At 45.7% G+C, this 17762-nt stretch overlaps 1 protein-coding gene across 2 annotated transcripts; it reads left to right on the top strand.

Annotated features, from left to right (window-relative positions):
- Nucleotides 1–592: 592 nt before the first annotated feature.
- On the top strand, nucleotides 593–16246 carry EXOSC10 (exosome component 10). Of its 2 annotated transcripts, none has more exons than XM_068158418.1 (25): nucleotides 593–760; nucleotides 1514–1650; nucleotides 2150–2273; nucleotides 3134–3238; nucleotides 3643–3808; nucleotides 4549–4660; nucleotides 4954–5029; nucleotides 5169–5279; nucleotides 5683–5826; nucleotides 6147–6337; nucleotides 7036–7192; nucleotides 7779–7927; nucleotides 8243–8293; nucleotides 9032–9143; nucleotides 9747–9797; nucleotides 10346–10424; nucleotides 10588–10709; nucleotides 11292–11387; nucleotides 11998–12072; nucleotides 12558–12645; nucleotides 12887–12960; nucleotides 13502–13667; nucleotides 14098–14159; nucleotides 15420–15499; nucleotides 16067–16246. In XM_068158418.1, exons 1-25 carry the CDS (start codon nucleotides 608–610, stop codon nucleotides 16095–16097), a joined length of 2712 nt encoding a protein of 903 aa, XP_068014519.1. In that variant the 5' UTR covers nucleotides 593–607; the 3' UTR covers nucleotides 16098–16246. The 2 variants fall into 2 exon arrangements, with proteins under 2 accessions (XP_068014519.1, XP_068014518.1); XM_068158417.1 differs by having other exon boundaries at nucleotides 13499–13667.
- The last annotated feature ends 1516 nt before the right edge of the window (nucleotides 16247–17762 follow it).

The raw sequence follows: 17762 nt of genomic DNA, 5'->3' as shown, positions 1-17762 counted from the left end.
TTAAGAATTTTATTTGTTGCAGTGTGCAGCTGGCATGGATTTGACTTGTCTTTTTCCACATCAGTTCAGGTGGTTGGCTCTATTTCTCTTCTGATAGGAGCTGGAGGCAAAATTAACCAGGACTGACTGAAGTCAGCCCCTACATTTTAGTTTCCAGCAGATGTGATGTCATCCACACGGTAAGAACATCAATTTTGTTGGTCTCAGGTGCACAGCCACAGCTCAAGGGATAGCGTTGGGTGTGCCGCTGTCCCCCCCGGGGTTCTATGGGCTCCCCCAGCAATTTGTCCCTGTACTGCACCCTGAAAATGGGAACTGGCAATGGCAGTCAGGGGCTTTGGCCTCTTTCCAGGCACTGGTGTGACTGTCATGGAGAGTACTCAATGGGCAATCCCTGGGCCACGCTGGTGAGTGCTGTGTGGGAAGTGGAACGTTTAAACCTCGAGGGGTGTGCCTCAGCATCCCCTCCCTCGGTCCTGCTCACCCAGGGACTTGTACCGCCACGCCGCCTGGGGGCGCCAGATGGTAGCCCTGGCGGGGTTCTCCCGCCCCTCGCCTGTCTCGTTCTCGCGGTATCGTCTGAGTGTCGCGTGGCTGCGGGGATAAGATGGCGGCCACCGCCGGTGGGGAGAGCGGCAACACGGCGGCGGAGAGCACCGCGGGGCAGGATGGGGGCTGCGGAGCGGCGGGGCGACCCGCGGAGGGCGGTAGCGTGGCGGCGGTGCTGCCTGGCTTCGACGATGCTGACGCCTTCGTCAAGGTGCGCGGCGGCGGGGCCTGAGGGAGCGGGGCGGGCGTTGTGCACTACCGCTCCCGGCGGGCCGTGGGCGGCCCGGGGCATGCCGGGAGCTGTAGTTCTAGTCTATGGGGGTGCCTGAGGGGATCCCCCGTGAGAAGGTACCCCTGGAGAGGAACCCCTCATGGAAGGGGATGGCGGGGAGAGTTCGGGCCGCTGCCACGAGGGCCGGGGGGCAGAGCAGCAGCTCCTAAGCTCCCGTAGTTGCCTGGCACTCCGGCCTCCTGCCGCGGGTTCGTGAGGGCATCGTCCCTGGGTGGGGGCTTGGCGCCGCTCCGGCCCGAGTCCTTAAAACGAGTGCCATTGCCGGACGCGTGGCGGTGGGCATGGCCCCTGTTCCAACAGCACCAGCGCTGTGTTTCACCTGTGCGCAGCGCTGCTTCCAGGAAAGGGAACGCACACCGCTTCTCGAGCAGGGAGCATGGCAGGGATGGGTTTTGTTAACAGAATAAAGTAATACTGCTGTTTTAACAATCTTTCTTTTGGACCTTGAGCACTAGACTGATTGTTAAGCCTTATTAGCTCACCATCGTTTGAAAGGTTTCTAAATGGTGTGAACTAAACGACTGTATCCTTACTCATGTTTGAAAGCTCCATGACGGTAGAACCACGCAGGTTAAACACACAAGGCAAAATGCATTTCTACCAAATGGTATCCTGGGTAAACAGAGGAACAAAAGAGTGAACAAATGGTAATAACGTGGTATCCTTGCACAGTATGCTCTTGGCACGGTGGTAGCTGCAACAAAGGCATCTAATGGGATCCCTCAGCCTGGTGATGAGTATGACTTCTACCGAAGCTTCCCTGGCTTCCGGGCGTACTGTGAAACGCAGGGTGATCACCTCCTTCACTGGTAAGGATCCTCTTGCAGCTCTGGGCCCTTGCCAATGGCTTCCAATCCAAACCAGAAGGGCCTCTAAAATTGCTGTGGATTACCTGTTTTATTTCACATACCTAATTTGAGCTACTTCTTTAGGGCCTCTAAAATTGCTGTGGATTAGCTGTCTTATTTCACATACCTAACTTGAGCTACTTTCCTAGCACTTGACAGTTTAAGTAACAATTTTAGAAGAGAGGTTTGTATAAGGCTTTGGAGAAAGAGCTGTGCAGAGCACAGGCTGATAAAAAACACATTAGGCTATCTATTGTAAAAGTCACATGGCTGGTAAGAAAGTAGGTTTAACATTTAATGCTGTAGAGGTGTTTCTGCTGTTTGCTTCTCCTGTACTGTCATCTATAGGTATTGCATTTGATTGGAACATTGAAGACTTAGAAAGTTGAAGGAAATTGGATGGCTTAGTATTCAGCATGCCTGCTTTAAACTGCTAATAGCTCTTCTGCTCTCTTGCAAGCATGAGCAAGGTGATGCAATACCATGGCTGTCGCAGCCACCTGAAAGATCGCAGCAAGGTGACAGAGCTGGAAGATAAATTTGATATGCTGGTTGACTCCAATGATGTCATTCTTGAAAGAGTGGTAAGCAGATTAGTTCTGGATGCCGTTTAGTTGCCACAAATTACTTTCTATTGCAAGAATTTAATCAGTAATGTTTTCACAGTTACATTTAGTGTTTCTGCACTCTGATGGTTTTCCTTTTTATTTAAAAAATACTGTCATGCACTGGGGCAGGGAGTAGAGAAGCTAAGGTAGATGGATTATGGTCTGAAGGGGAGGGAGGGTAATATATGACTTGTGAGGAAACCAAATACACTTTGGTACACAAGCCTCACAAACATGAGGAAGTAGCCTCAAGTTTTACCAGAGGAGGCTCAGATTTGATCTTAGAAGAAACTTCTTCAATGAAAGGATTCTCACTGGAACAGACTCCCCAGAGAGGTGGCTGAATCCCCATCCCTGGAATCAATAGGACAAGGCTCAATGGTTTTAAACTAGAGAAGGGCAGATTTAGATTGGACATTAGGAATAAGCTCTTTCCTATGAGGGTGGTGGAACACTGAAGCAGATTTCCTACAGAGTTGGTGGAGATTCAGTCCCTGGAGACATTGATTATGTCAGGCTTGATGGGGCTCTGAGCAACCTAATCTAGTTGGAGGCATCCCTGCTTACTGCAGGGGTGTTGGTCTAGAAGACCTTTAGAGGTCCCTTCCAATCAGTGCTTTCTATGATTCTGTGTTTACAAGACACAGAAGTGTGGTGCTGAGGGACATGATTTAGCACCAGACTTGGTAGACTTAGAGAATTGTTGGACTCCCACAGAATTTGGGGTAGTGACAGTGGAGGTATCTACCTGTGTGACTTTATTCAGTCTAGCTAGAGTGGGTGACCAAAGTAATTTAACAGGTGCTTGGTTTTCACCTCACTTTTCTGCAATTTAGGGTATTTTATTGGATGAAGCAGCAGGAGTGAACAAAAACCAGCAACCAATCCTCCCTGCTGGGTTACAGCCCCCACAGACCATCATTTCCAGCTGGAACCGCAAGGTGAGGCCTTGGAGCTCAGTTTGCTGGGTTTCCTTAGAGCAATGGCACTCCTGATTTGCCAAGGGAGTAATGAAATACTCTGTCAGGTTTTGTACACAGCATAACCTCTTCCCTCTTTTTTTATTCCTTTCCCTGTTTATTCAGACTTCCCTCTGGAGTCTGTGTGCTTTCAGCTGTCATTTCAGTTTCACACACAACAGCCTTGCTTTGTCTTACTCATAGGGGATCCTGATTCAGAAAATGTTCTGTCTCAGGTGCTGGACTTAGTGCAAAGGGTGGCTTAGTCTTGAGATTGGAGTATTGCTTTATCTCTCTGAATGTTGGGTCAGGCTGAGTTAAAAGAAGTTCTGAATGTCTGTTAAGAAAGCTGAGTCTTACCTGTAGTTTGCCCTTATTTGAAATAGGCAGGAGATTCCCACAAGAAAACTCAGTCTGAAACCTTCCGACTGCTTCACGCCAAGAACATCCTTCGGCCACAGCTTAAGTTTCGGGAGAAGATTGACAATTCCAACACTCCCTTTGTACCTAAACTTTTTATCAAGCCAAATGCTTTGAAACCTTTGCCTCAAGGTAAGGGGTTTATGTTTTCTTGGGTAACCTCTTGAGAGTCTGACTCAAATCTCTCCTCAAAGTCCAGAAAAAAATGGGTGACCAAGAATGAGCACCAGCAGGAGGTGTTGACCATGGAGGTGTAGTAAGCTCTGTGACTGTTGTTGACATGCATGTAACACAAGGGTAGGTCAGCAGACAGCATCTTGCTGTTGGTGTACAGTAGATAATCTGTTCCAAACAGATTCCCCTTACCAACATTGAACATCCATGATGAGAGTCACTCTGACACCAGAAGTGGTCTGGACTAGTCTAATTGGCTTTACAGATACTTCTGCCTCCTCAGCTGAGAGCAGCAGCGTTCTGGTCAGACCTGCCTTTGCTTTGGGGGCTTTATCAAAGCCACCAGCATAACATCTTGTCTCAACAACATGTCATTCTGCTGGTGATTCATCTTTAGTCTGCACTGATGTGGTTGTGCTTTCAGTAACTGGAAATGATTGAAACTTTTTTTGGAAGGTTTTTCAATGTCCTTCCAAGCTCTTGAGCAAAACCACCTTGTGTCTTGCTTAACAGCAGCCTGGTAAAACCTAGTAACCGAGTTGTCACTGACAGCAAAAGCTGCAAGTCTGAATTGTTGAGACTTTTTTGATACTTTATGATTCTAATAGGATCTTGTGGTGGGTGGAGGGGAGAGAGGAGTAGGCTGAGAACATGTTATGTGTGGGGCTCAGCCAGGTTGTTCCATATTGGTTGTTCAGCCCTCACAAAAAGCGGACGGGAACGAAAGGAGCGCCCTGAGGACTTGGATGTGCCAGCTGCTTTGGCAGACTTCATACACCAGCAGAGGACGCAGCAAACTGAGCAAGACATGTAAGAAATTAAACTGACAGCCAGGTGCTTTGAGTACCGTTGGTAGACACGCACTTGTGTGGTCCCATTGTGCTGATGCTATTCACATGTAACAGCTCTGCATGTGTTTGTGTCTGCACACTACTTTGTGTGTGATTTGCTGTAGACATCTGCAGTTGTTTTAAACCTCTGCTTGCTAAGAGACAACATTTTTGCTCAGTAGGGGAGCTGCCATAGCTCTCAAAAGTCTCCGTGCCCTGGCTTCGTGAAGATGACTGAAATTTAGTCTGTGCCTGTCTTCCTAATTTCGGCAGGTTTGCTCACCCTTACCAGTACGAACTGGAGCATTTTTCTCCACCAGATGGAGTTCTGAAGAAACCAGAACCCCAGGTTGGTGTCCATGTTAATTGAAATCTGCAGATGCAGTAACTTTACAGACCCCTGTACTTGTTGAATCTCAGAGTTGAGAGTGGAAGTCAGGGGTGGGAACTGACAGAGAACATTCCATGCCTGATATTTGCTCTTCCAGATGTACAGGCCCATGGAGGAAACGCCCTGTCATTTTGTCACCACGCTGGATGAGCTGGTAGAGCTAAATGAAAAGCTCATGAGCTGTAAAGAATTTGCCCTGGACTTGGAGGTAATGACATTTTCTGTTCAAAAGTCACATGTGTACTGTCAGTACCTGGGAGACTATTGTATTCTTCTAGGCTGTTTGTAGGCTTCTTTCTCCTGCTCATTGTGCTTTCTGGTGTGTAAAGGCAGTTCATGCCACTGACCTGTCAGATAGTATCTAGCAGGCTGAATTAACCTGTGTCAATATTGCAGGATTCCAGTGGTAGTACTGATTTTGATCTTCTTTCTGTTCACCCTTGGGTTTTTATGCTATGTCAGTGGCTGTAAAACCCAACCCTGCTTATCCACTTGTCTTTTTCTTGAAGAAGTCCTCTTTTACTTTTCTCTCTTCATTTGGAGTGTTATTTGGTTAATAGCATTACTTCTGTAATGGATCCTAGCTTACACCTCTCCTTCCTGTTTTTCAGCACCATTCCTACAGGAGCTTCCTGGGCTTGACCTGCCTGATGCAGATTTCTACCCGAACAGAAGACTTCATCATCGACACACTGGAGCTGCGCAGTGAGATGAACATTCTCAACGAGACCTTCACAGACCCTGCAATTGTGAAGGTCAGCTGCCAGCTCACCACTTCAGCAGCAGAATTCCATTCTCTTGTCTTAGTTACAGCTTTATCATAGTTAAAAGCACGCTGTGTGCTCTGTCCTGGTCACTTGGCTCTGCTTTCATTGTAATTTGTTCATGTGCCTGTTTCCTCCATCTAAGTGGGGAGTTACTTTCCAAGTGCACTCATGCAGTAGTTCTGCACTTAAGAGTGAAGGACAGAGATAACACAAATCTGGTCCTAGACACATGAATATGAAACCACAGCACTGCCAGCCTGGAGAAGAAATATTCTTCATGCCTTTCTCAATTTGTTTTGCTTTTCAAGGTTCTTCATGGTGCTGATTCAGATGTGGAGTGGCTGCAAAAAGACTTTGGTCTGTACTTGGTGAACATGTTTGATACTCACCAAGCCGCTCGTCTCCTCAATCTTGGCAGGCATTCCTTGGAGCACCTACTAAAGCTGTATTGCAATATTGATGCTGACAAGCAGTACCAGCTGGCTGACTGGAGGATACGGTAAAAACTGACCCCATTAATGGGCTGGAGCTGCAGGTAGCACTTATCCTTATCTGTATTCTTAGAGAGGAGCATCCTTCTAGTTGCAAGCCCCACAGTTGTAGCTTAGTCTCAGAGTGAACAAGCACAGCATTTACCTGGCTGTGCTTTAAGCTCTTTTGTGAGTGTCATATTTTTCCTGTGTTTCTTTAGGAAGGTCAGGGAAGATTAAGTAATGAAGAGGTGATGAGCTCCTGGAAGCTCATTTCTTAGGAGCAGAGTTTAACCACTGCAGTATTATGGAGAAAGTCAGTATTTGCTCATCTGGAGCCCCCACTGCAGCTGGTAGAGCAGTGTGGCCTTGGAGCAGTGAGCTTGGCTGTGCAGATGGACTCTGCACACCACAGAGATCCCAGGTCTACTTATGTAGGCTCTGCAGGGAGGAGAGTTCTGACAAAAAATCATAGCAAGCAGTTCTGCCACCTGACTTAGTTCCACAGCTGCCCTGCTCTGCAGCACAAGAACATGGTGCCAACCAAGCTGCAGAGGGCACAGCACATTACTGCTGCTCAACCCAAGAGCCTTCAGTGAGGAAACAGAAAAGTTGTCATATTAGTTCTTGGGATGGTTTATGTGCAGTTTGCCCTAATAGGCCATGCAAGAGGCAAGTGACAGTCTGGTGGAACAGCTAGAACATCTCATTCTGTCTCTTTCTCTAGCCCTTTGCCAGCAGAGATGATTCGCTATGCCCGTGATGACACCCACTACTTGCTCTACATCTATGATAAAGTGAAAGAGGCCCTGTGGGAGAGAGGCAACGAGCAGCCCACGCAGTTGCAGGTGGTGTGGCAGCGCAGCAGGGACATCTGCCTGAAGGTAAAGTTTCACCTGGTTGGATTACCTGAATCAAAGGATGGGCTTAGTAGAACAAGAAGCCCTTTGCCTGTTCTGCCTCTGTTGCATAGACACAGGGTTGTCTGAAAGCAGGTGTATCAGCTCTGACTCAGTTGTGTGCAGTTACTTTTTCCTCAGATTCAGAGGCTGTCTTCCTGCTCTTTGAATGTTAGCACTCCTCACCCTCCTAGTGCTTTCAGGTATATCTTTTCCAAGAGAGCTGTTACCTTTCCAGTTCTGCTGCATGTTCCTAGAAGTTCAAAGCCTAGCTGCAATTGTGTTATGAAATAATTCTATTGTGTTTGTGGAACATATTGTCACTGAAAGTAGGCCTTGTCTAATGTACTGAAGCTTGAAGATACTGTATGTCTAAAGCTGCTCCTGGAAATCTGTTCCCCTAAGGATGTATGAGATGTGTGTTCTTCAGGAATAGGCTACTACTTTAGGGTAAAAGAAAGTAATACCTGAATTAATTTGTCAAGGTGAGACTTTGTCTCTGTGAAGCAAGGTGTACTAGAAAGCACAAATCTGATACCAATCATGAGTGTTTCTGTTTTTTCCTGCCCAGAAATATGTCAAGCCCCTCTTTTCAGATGAATCCTACCTTGAGCTCTACAGGAGGCAGAAAAAGCATCTCAACACACAGCAGCTAGCAGCATTTAGGTTGCTGTTTGCATGGAGAGACAAGATGGCACGTCAAGAGGATGAGAGCACAGGGTAGGAAGTCTTTCCTGACAGACACTGGCTTAATACTTCAGTGAGTCTCTTGGGTTGTGTCCCTCCCAGCCCTGAGGTGGAACCACTTTGTTACCTGTAGAAATTGTGCACAAACTAATCATGTACAACCTCAGGCTACTTTTTACACAGAAATCCTGTTATGCTACCAGTAAATTCTTACCAGTATCTAGATCAGCCCTACGTAATTTCCTTTTAACTTTTCAGACCTTGTTGCTGGGCCAGACTTGAGCACTTGGAAGGTATTTGTAAGAGTTTTTAACATTGTTACATTCACCCCACTCTTTTGTGTTGTAGATATGTGCTACCAAATCACATGCTACTGAAGATAGCAGAGGAGCTGCCCAAGTAAGTTGTGTTCACCCTTTGAGGAGTCTTATTTGATTTTATCCCATGAGTTGTTTCCTAGTGTGTAATTACTTCTGCAGTTGGTCCCCTCCTTCCAGTTGTCAGTACTGCTTTTCTCTATAGTTGTTCACTTTGGAAGAGAAATAAATAGCAACAGTCCTTCAGAAGGCTTCTTCTGGGACACATCTCTCTGATTTTATTCCACTACTCAACACATTCCTTTGCATTGCTGTATATCACATGTCCCACTGAGATTCCTATGGTATTAGAGAGCAGGAGAGGGATGAGTTCCCTCATAGCCTTTATTTGGACTATTTTCAGTTCCTAAAGGAACTGGGAGGCAGGGGGAAGGGGCAGATCCCTTAGAACACCCAATTCTATGTGACACTTGGCACTCACCATCTAACATCTGTATTTGAGAGTAATCAGAATGCATTTTTACACACAAGTCCACTGCTGGGCTTGGTTTCCATAGACGAATACTGAACAAGGAATGAAACGAGGGTGGGGACAGACAGACCACAGAGAAGGTAAGTGAGAGGAGAGTTAAGTTAATGGTTTCTCCTTCTCTGCACAGGCTTGGTACAGAATTTTTCATTGAAGTCTGACAGATGAATCTGCCTTGCCTTTCTCTGTCACAGCTAGGACCATGGTTATATCTGGTTGCACATCCTTTGAATGCAAATGCCTAACCTGGCCATAAATACAGCACACTGCATTTCTCTCCTCTCTCTTTAGAGAACCCCAGGGCATCATTGCCTGCTGTAATCCCATCCCACCACTAGTTCGCCAGCAGATTAATGAATTGCATCTTCTCATTCAGCAGGCCCGGGAGATGCCTCTTCTCAAGGTAGGAGTAGCTTGTACCACACAAGAGACTCATCACTTGCTTTCCATAAGCCAGGGACTGGAGCTAAATGGTGACCTGTGGTGATGTGTGTGCTGAAGTTTGCTTTTTGAAGACTGTGAATATAGTGTTCTATATGAGATCAGAGAGATATATTGCAACTGTCTATAATTGCCTGTCTGTTGTCTACTGGCTGACAGACGTCGTAGTTTCCTGGAGAAGGGAACAGTGAGAGAGCAGGCACATCATATTTCAGTGTGTGAGGAAGAACTGGACCTTGTGGAATTTTTTGGCCATGTAAATGAATTCATAAATCTTTTACAGCTATGGTGAAGCAAAAATGCCTCTAGGTGTGAGAGGTTCATTAGTTAAAATATATTGTCAGCATGTTGGTGTTAATGCAGTCTTCCTCCTATAGAGGAACAAACCCCTTTGTGAGCACAAATGTGTCCTTTCTGTGTGTGGTGTTAAAGTGTGTCCATATGCAAGCACTCCAGGAGAAGAAAATATAATTAGTCTGCTAGCTTGTAATAAGTGTGTTGCAAGCACTGACAGAAGGCATAGGGCAAGTGAATTTGAGTGACTTAACCTCTCTCTCCCTTCTAGTCGGAGATCGCTTCAGGAGTCAGGAAGAAAGCACCTCTAACCAGCCCTGAGGTACTGGCTGCTTAATACTTGTTGCCTAATGACATAAGCCTTAAACTCAGAAACACATGCTGCAGAATTCTAGCTTCTAGTAGGTTATTTCCTCTCATCCACTTTACAGCTCTCTCCACTTTAGCTTAACATTATTTTTCTGTGCTAGACTCACAACATTACCAGCTGTAAATTGGTACTTCAGAGACCACTATATAGCAGCACTTAAGGTGTCATCAGCAAACAGTCTGGCTGCTGGGCAGTGTTGTGTGTATTGGTCTGTATTGACTGATCTGTAAGAAGAGAAGTTTCAGATGAGTGTTTAAGGTTGGCTCATTTACTCTCCTTGTGTATGAAGTAAAGCATCTCTGTTAGCCAGTGGGTGCTGTACAGAGAGCCTTTGGCTGTTAGATGCAACATGCTCTGGCAGGTGAGCTGGGTTAAGAGTATTCAGTGTCTCAGTTTCACCTTTTTGTTGGAATTTTCATTAATGTGTCTCTGCAGTATGTGAAAACTTACAGAGACTCAGAGTAGTGTGCTGATGGTGTTTGTCATCTGCATCTCTGCAGAAGCTGGAGAATACCTTCTTTGGACCGCATGACAGTTCCCGCGTTCCTGTGGATGGCATCCAGAACAGCTCTGCCTTGGGTAATTTGGACATGACCTGAAAACTCTGCTAATAAAGCCACATCATGTCATTGGCATGGAGAACTAAAACAGCCCTGAGGAAACTTTCAGTGAAATCTTACTACATAAAAGAGCAGTAAAATATACAAGTGTCTAATAAAAATGTTGTCTCCTTTTCATGTAGAGCCTGCCCCAGTTCTGGAACATGGTTGTCTCTTTTCGGACAGTGAGAGGACAATGGATGTTCAGGATGTTCAGCCAGAGTCCCTATGTCTTGTTGCTACCACCACTGTGAGCATATTCAGTGTAAGCAACCTGTTTGTGATGGTGTCAGTATTTACGTGTTAGAAAACATGATTTAATAGTCTGATAACAACTTGTGATAGTGCAAGTAATAGGAAGGTGGGAGACAGACATATAGAATCATTTTGGTTGGAAAAGACTTACAAGATCATTAAGTCCAACCATTCTCTGACTCTTACCAAGCCTGCTGCTAAACCATGTCCTTTAGCACCACATCTCGGTGGCTTTTAAACCCCTCCAGGGATAGGGATTCAAGCCCTTTCTTGGGGAAGCCTGTTCCAGTGTTTGAGAACCCTTCCAGTGAAGAAGTTTCTTCTAATGTCTGACCTAAACGTCCCCTGGTCCAACTTGAGACCATTTCCTCTCATCCACTTGCATGGTAATGATCCTGGCGTCCTGTCAAGCAGATGGCCAAGCATAACCAAGTCAAGTAGCTTTAAGAAACCAGCAGCTAATTACTTCTCTCTGAGGGGTTTCTGCCATCAGTGGACTTTTGGATAGAGTGAGAAATATCCTGCATGAAACAGCAGTAGCCAAACCCCCAAATTATTCATGTTATTATTTCTTCCTTTTTATCTTTTTTAGGAATGTGATGAAGATGAAGGAAGTGAGAAGCCTCTAACCACTGCCCAGCAGAAAGCGCAGCGCATAATGGAGTCCTTTGAAAATCCATTCAGAATGGTAAAAGCTCCCAAAAGACATTCCTGGTGGGACTCAGAAACTGCCCTAGTGCAGTGCTCTGAGATGGTTCTCCAGGCACATCCAAAAGAGCTTGGTACAGCACCAGCTGCTGCTTGCTTACTGGAACAGAGACTGTCCTCGCAAAGCACACACGTGTGGACTTGTTTTCAAAACTTACTGAAATGCCTCTTGGATATTTTTCTACATAGTAAACAGAGCTTTCATTGCTTGTTTGTAATCAGCTTTGAGGGTTTTGTAATTTGCATCCTATTTTCATCTCTATGGCTAGAGTTTAGTGAGCTGATTTTACTCTCCTAATGAATCAGCAGAACAATAGAATACTTTGTCATAGATTTGGAGTGGCAAATTACTAGGAACCACTTTTTCTGATGTGTGGCTGGGGCTTGGTTTCTTGGGCTTTTAGTTGGGTTTTTTCCCTCAAACATTTCTCCTGGCCATAGCTGTGGTAACTTCCTCCTTTCATTCTGGCTGTAGAATGTTTCTTAAATAGAAACTTTCTGATTTGGAGTGTTTAAAAGTAGCATTTGAGCAGTGAGGTGAATGTCATGTGCTGTGTTTAAAGCAACATGGGTTTTTATCCTCTCCACAGTACCTGCCCTCAGAACAGAATCCTGCCTACGTCTCACAGTCTGCAAAGTTTGACCCATCATCAAAAATCTATGAAGTAAGACTCATGCTAAAATTTCCTGCCAGCTTGTACCAAAGAAGCAAATAAGTGGATTATTGTCCTTGGGGAGCCTCAGCAATGTAGAATGCATTTCTTTTTCTCCTTGGATTATTCTTAGAAAAACAATGTAAGCCTCGAGAAGCCTGACATGTTTCTGGATCTGTAGGTCATTGTTTCTGTAGCATTCATATTCCTGGAAGATGCAGGGATTGGAGCCATTCCAGTGCCTATTCCCTGTCTGTCAAAGCTACAGACTGCTACTGAAGTCTGTATCTGCCTTTGTTCTTATGGCTTGTTTGTAGCTCAGAACTTCTAAAGTGCATGGGTTTACTCTACCTGTGCAGCAGATCTTAATCTCTTTTACAATCCAGTTTGATCTTTTTGTACTGTTAAGACCAGCATGTGGTAGCAAGTTTACAAACTCCCTTTTGCCATAAAACTTCAAAGAAAGTGATCCCAGGTAATTGTTTTTATCATTGCAGATCAGCAATCGATGGAAGTTGATGAGTCAGACACAGGTACAGAAGGAGTCCAAGGATGAAGCCAAAAAGAAAGCAGCCCAGCAGTCAGGTACATCTGTTCTTCCCTTCCTCAATGCACTGGCCAGTCTGCCTCTCCCAGTACACACCAGTTGTTTCCCAGTTAGAAGGAAACCTTAGATGATGGATTTCCTGACAGATGAGATTGTTTGACTTAAGACTGATTGTACTTTGTTTAGTTTCAGACTTGCTTCAGGCTGGTTTGCTTGTTTGTTCTAAGCTTTTGGCCAACTTACTCCTGCTTTTACAGTAATGCTTGTTTGTTTGCATAGCTGCTCGTGACCAGGCACAGAAGGTGCATAAAGAGGCAACAGAAAACATTGTGTCTGTTCGTCAGCAAGCTATGGTACGTCACCGAGTTCCCCACTTCCAGCCTTTGCCCCTTTTGACCCTTGTAGCATAGTTCAGAATGAGCCCATGAGCCCTGTAACTCTGAAATACCCAAATGTCAGTCTTCTGCTAGCAGCTTTCCTGTGGCTCTGCCCTATGTGTAGCGGCAGGCCCCAGCGACTGTGCTGCTCAAGTCTTCACATCCCTCCCTGTCTTCAGTAGAGAATGTTTTCCACTGCTGCTCTTCTGTTCCTCACTTGCTTAGGGTCCCCCAAATCCACCTGTGGGGCTACAGCAGATCTCAGCCTGTAGCATCCTGTGAAATGACAGCTTGGCTTTTCATCTGAGAAGGCCCTGCTGTGAGGAGGAAACAAACAGTTTGGGCTGGAGTGATTTCTCCCTGTGCTCTTACCACCACAGACAACAGCTGTCCTGGGGGCCTAGGTCCATCAGGCAGTTGGTCTGCATGCTGGTGTTCCTTCCTGCACAGGAGAATGTTTCATTCTCTTCTGCTGAATTTGCCCATGTTCCTGTCTTATGGATTGCTTTCACAGCAGGAACAAGCTAATAAGAAGAGGGAGAGAGTCACGAGTGAAACAGAAACAGAGTTGCCAAGACAAGAGAAGAAACGGCCAAAAGCCTCCCAGCAAGCAGAGGAGCTGGAAGCACCGAAGCAGTTCACCCCCTTTGATTACAGCAAGTCCAACTTCAAAGTGTTTGCAGGTAAGATCTGCATCTCTTGCTGGAGTGCTGCAGGCTGTGGAAAATGTTGCCAGCTGAGCCCTGTGTGTGAATGGAGGTGCCAAGGCAGTGCAAACTGTTACAAAGCACTTAATTCACAGTGGGGTAATACTAAAAGAAGTTAACTTGGGGGATCTCTTTCCTGCTTCAGAAACAAAATCCTGACAACTTTCCCCCAGGGGAATTGTGGATTTGGATTCTGCTTCTTTTCTCTGTGGAGAAAGTCATCTGTTTAGTTGGACCCCAGGAACTAGGAGGCAAAGGAGATTTGACTCTTCTGTAAAAAGTTTCTATTCAGAAGTATCTCCTGCCCTTAAGAGCCTGTTGTGTTTACTAGAGTGTGGGAGACACAGAAACACTGTGCAATGTACTTTATGGAAAAAATTAGTGACAGCTTCTCTCTCTCCCTTAGGAAGCAGCAAACCGAAGCAGTCTTCACAATTTGATCCTGCCAAGCAAGCTCACACAGGCAAGGTAGGGACATGGCATGAAAGAAGGAACAGAAGTGTTATGATACCAGGTATCCAGCTGGGGATGAAGGCAAATGACTTCTGGGCTCTGCAGAATGTTCCCTAACAGCACTTGGTGCTGAAGTGCAGCTTCCAATCACAAGCTCATACTTTGGATTTCATTCAGGAAAAGCTTTCTTGGACTACCTCAGATTCTAAATCCCCTCAGGTTCCCCTCCTACATGGAACTTTTAGAGTGGGTCCAGAGGAGGCTGTGAAGGTTATCAGTAGGCTGGAGGACCTCTCCTATGAAAACAGGCTGAGAGAGTTGGGGTTGTTTAACCCAAAGAAGAGAAAGCTCCAGGGAGACCTTAGAGCATCCTTCCAGGATTTGAAGTGGGCTACAGGAGAGCTGGAGAGGGACTAAATATTTACAAAGGCATGTAGTGACTGCACAAGGGGTGATGGCTTCAAACTGAAAGAAACTGGATTTAGATCAGATATGAGGATGAAATTCTTCCCCATGAGGGTGGTGAGGCACTGGAACAGGTTGCCCAGAGAAGTTGTGGAAGCTGTTCAGAGCCAGGTTGGCTGGGGCTTTGGGCTGCCTGGTCTAGCAGGAGGTGTCGCTGTCCATGGCAGGAGAGTTGGAAGGGGATGATCTTTAAGGTCCCTTCCAACCCAAACCTTTCTATGTATACCATGCAGAGTGCTCATGCATGGAGTGTTTGGTGTGTCCATGCAGGAGCTCATTGGAAACTTGAGCGTTAATTTTAAGTTCTGAAGCTCATTTCTTGCATTTCAGCCTCCCCTGTGTGCTGCCTTCCTGTATATTTCACTGGAGGGCAAATGGTCCCAGGGACCATCTTGGATACTCATTTCAAGCCAGCTTTCAGAAGCTGAGCAAGTTTATGCCTGATAGTGCAGGAAGCAGCTTCCTGTGCAATCCCTTTGCTGTGTCGCCTCAAACTCGTTTCAGAAGGTAAAAAAGAAACCGATGGGTGAATTGGGGACAACCTGAACAGATCTTTCTGAATAGATGGGTAAGGTCTGTCATCAGTGAGAGGTGCCTAAAGATTAGACCAGTGGTAGAGCACTTGGTGAGAAGCATTCGGTCCATGTGCATACGAAGAAGTCCTAAACCAGAAAGCTTCTGGTGTAAGCGCTCCGTGGTCCTGGAAGGTAGAGAGACGTGAGAGCAGTTGACTCTCATGGAATATACTGTCTTTGGCATGTACCTCAGTGTGCCTATATTGGGGTTTTGGTGTTTTTTTTTTCTGTGCAGAAATTTGCTGGAGCTGGAGCAAACAAACTTCAACAGTCTGGAAACCGAAGCATGTCGTACCTGGTGGGGAAAGCTGATCGGTGGGTTGTCGGCCTGATGCTCTGCTGAAGTGTTGTCACACCTGTGCCCTGCAGCCATGGGCAGAGCACAGCTATTGTCCTCAATTGCTTTGGGAGCTTAAGCACATGTTTAATGGGAAGAGGTTGCATCAGGGCTTGACGTCAGTTTAAAGAAAAAAAGAAAAAAAAAGCCTAGTCAGGCTTAATGCAATCAAGGACATGTCTGGGTGGAAGGTTTGAAATGCTGAGGAAAACGTTTGTGCTAATAGATGTGGGAGTTGCTTTCTTTGGCCACAAAGATAAGTAGAGGTGGGAAAAACATTTGCCTAGCTTGGGAGGAAGATAAATATCAGTACTGCTAAATGCTAACATTCCTGGTCTGAATAGACACTTAGTGTGGCTTATGAGGTGTGATCCTTGTGAATTATCCTAAAAGAGCTACTCTGCATAAGGGCAGCACTGGAGGGAGAAAGGTGCTGTCTGCATCATCAGCCTTTCTCAGAAGGATCACTGTAATCTAGGACAGGTGTTCAGCCTTGAATGAACTCAGAGCATGAGTTAACATCTTTCTGTCACTGTCTTTTGCAGGGGTTCCAAGCACCACTGGCCAAAGAGATAGTTCCCGTTGCAGGACCTGAGGGAGTTGCTGAACAGAACAATAGTCAGAAGTATTGTCACCACAGGAAAGCAAAACACTGGTCACTGAACAGTTTTTGTACAGAAATGTTTTTTTAAGCCATTAAAATCCTTTTATTTCAGAAGGGGAAACATCTAAATTCATGTCACTTATTCTGTTCATATTGGGGGGGTTCCTAATGACACTCAGAGTGTTGCTTTGTTTCTAATGTTGAAAGTTTATCCTGTGTCCTCAAACACAGTTAGGTGAAACTTTTCACTGCTTGCAGCTGCTTCAAGTCTAGCGTGTCAGTGGAGTATAAGAGCAACCTCCTGGTGTCTAAAGCCAGCACAAAAGTAATAGATTGAGCACATGTGACTCAAACCCCAGCACTCCTGAGGAGGAAATAAAGTCAAACTCTTTTGTGATAGATCTTGCTTACAGACTGAACTGCACAGCTCATCTTGCACAAGACAAGGTAATGTGAAAAGTGAGTGTGTTTACCTGGCAGTGTTTGTATTTTTAAGCAAAGGTTTTAAGGGAGAAAAAGGCTTAGGCTGCTTTCTTGATCAGACACCAGTGGTTTGACTGTAAAGTCATAGAGTAAAAGCCATTAGGTAGAAATGAGAAACAGTGCAGTGTTTGGTTTAGGGCAAGCCAGTGAAGTTCTGTGCTGCAGCTGAGTCTCAGCACAGCTGTACTAACACATCCAAGAGTTAAATACCTACAGTGAGTTATCCTGAAGTCTTTGTAGAAAGAGTGTCAGCCTGTACTTGCATGGATGGATGGATGGGTGGGTGAAAGAGCTTGTTCTAAATGCTGACAGCTGAAGGCTGGCAAAGCTACTGCAGTTACCAGTCAGGAGGACTGAAAGGTAGGGCTGGTGAGGCTTTGCTTGAAGCCAGGTTAAATCAATGGCAGAGCTGCTTCCTGGGTTACTGGTTGGTGTTCTGAGCACTAGACCTTGCTCCTTTCCTAAAAGCCTTGTCTTTAATCCATGTTTTCCTTTTCTAACTCAGGATTTTCCATTCCATACTGACTTGTTTTGGCAATGACAGGATTTACTTCTCTGACCACTAGGCCAGGTGCAGGGACTGAGTGGGTAGCAGCCAAAACTTCTTTCTCCTTCCTAACCTAAGAGCTTTATTCTACAGACGGAGGAGATCTGGGGGGGTTGTTTCAGTCTTTTCCTATGTATCTGAGGACTGGAGGGAATAGGACAGGGTTTTTCCTCCTTGAGTGTTTTGGTGTGAGCAGTCCTAACTGAGCAGCGTTGTGATGCAAAAGAGAGCTCCTTTCTGCTTGTAAAACCTGCTTGCAGGGCTGGATGTTGGAGAAGGGTTTGAAAAGAAGCAGTTAAGTAGGAGTTGCCTCTAAGTGCAGTTTCAGGAGCAGCCCATTATTGCCAGCTTCCCCACTGCCACTGGTTCTGACTTGAGGAAAGAACAGTGCTTACAAAAAGTCCTGCTGGCTGCAGAGATAGTGTCATGTCTATAGTTTCTTTAACTCTGCTACTTGGTTGCAAGCAAGGGGATGGTTCAGGAATGAGCTTCATTTTAGTCCCTCTTCTCCCTTACGACTTGTGGCTTACTGCCACAGGGTCTCAAAATGTTTGATGGAGATGACTAGTACGTCCACATGTCCTTTATTCACCTGATTACATCTGTG

The sequence above is a fragment of the Melanerpes formicivorus genome, unplaced genomic scaffold, assembly GCF_026170545.1.
Source record: "Melanerpes formicivorus ecotype bairdi unplaced genomic scaffold, bMelFor1.0.p_v2 SCAF_39, whole genome shotgun sequence".
Classification (NCBI taxonomy): domain Eukaryota; kingdom Metazoa; phylum Chordata; class Aves; order Piciformes; family Picidae; genus Melanerpes; species Melanerpes formicivorus.
The sequence above is the reverse complement of the archived record's forward strand: the minus strand, read 5'-3'. Positions and strand labels throughout refer to the sequence as shown.

Bases quoted from the DNA above. Each gene is read 5' to 3' on its own strand.
- EXOSC10 (XM_068158417.1), top strand. From the start codon at position 608: ATGGCGGCCACCGCCGGTGGGGAGAGCGGCAACACGGCGGCGGAGAGC. The intron at 5,280-5,682 runs GTAATGACATTT...CCTGTTTTTCAG, and splicing joins AATTTGCCCTGGACTTGGAG to CACCATTCCTACAGGAGCTT. The intron at 12,961-13,498 runs GTACGTCACCGA...TTGCTTTCACAG, and splicing joins CTGTTCGTCAGCAAGCTATG to CAGGAACAAGCTAATAAGAA.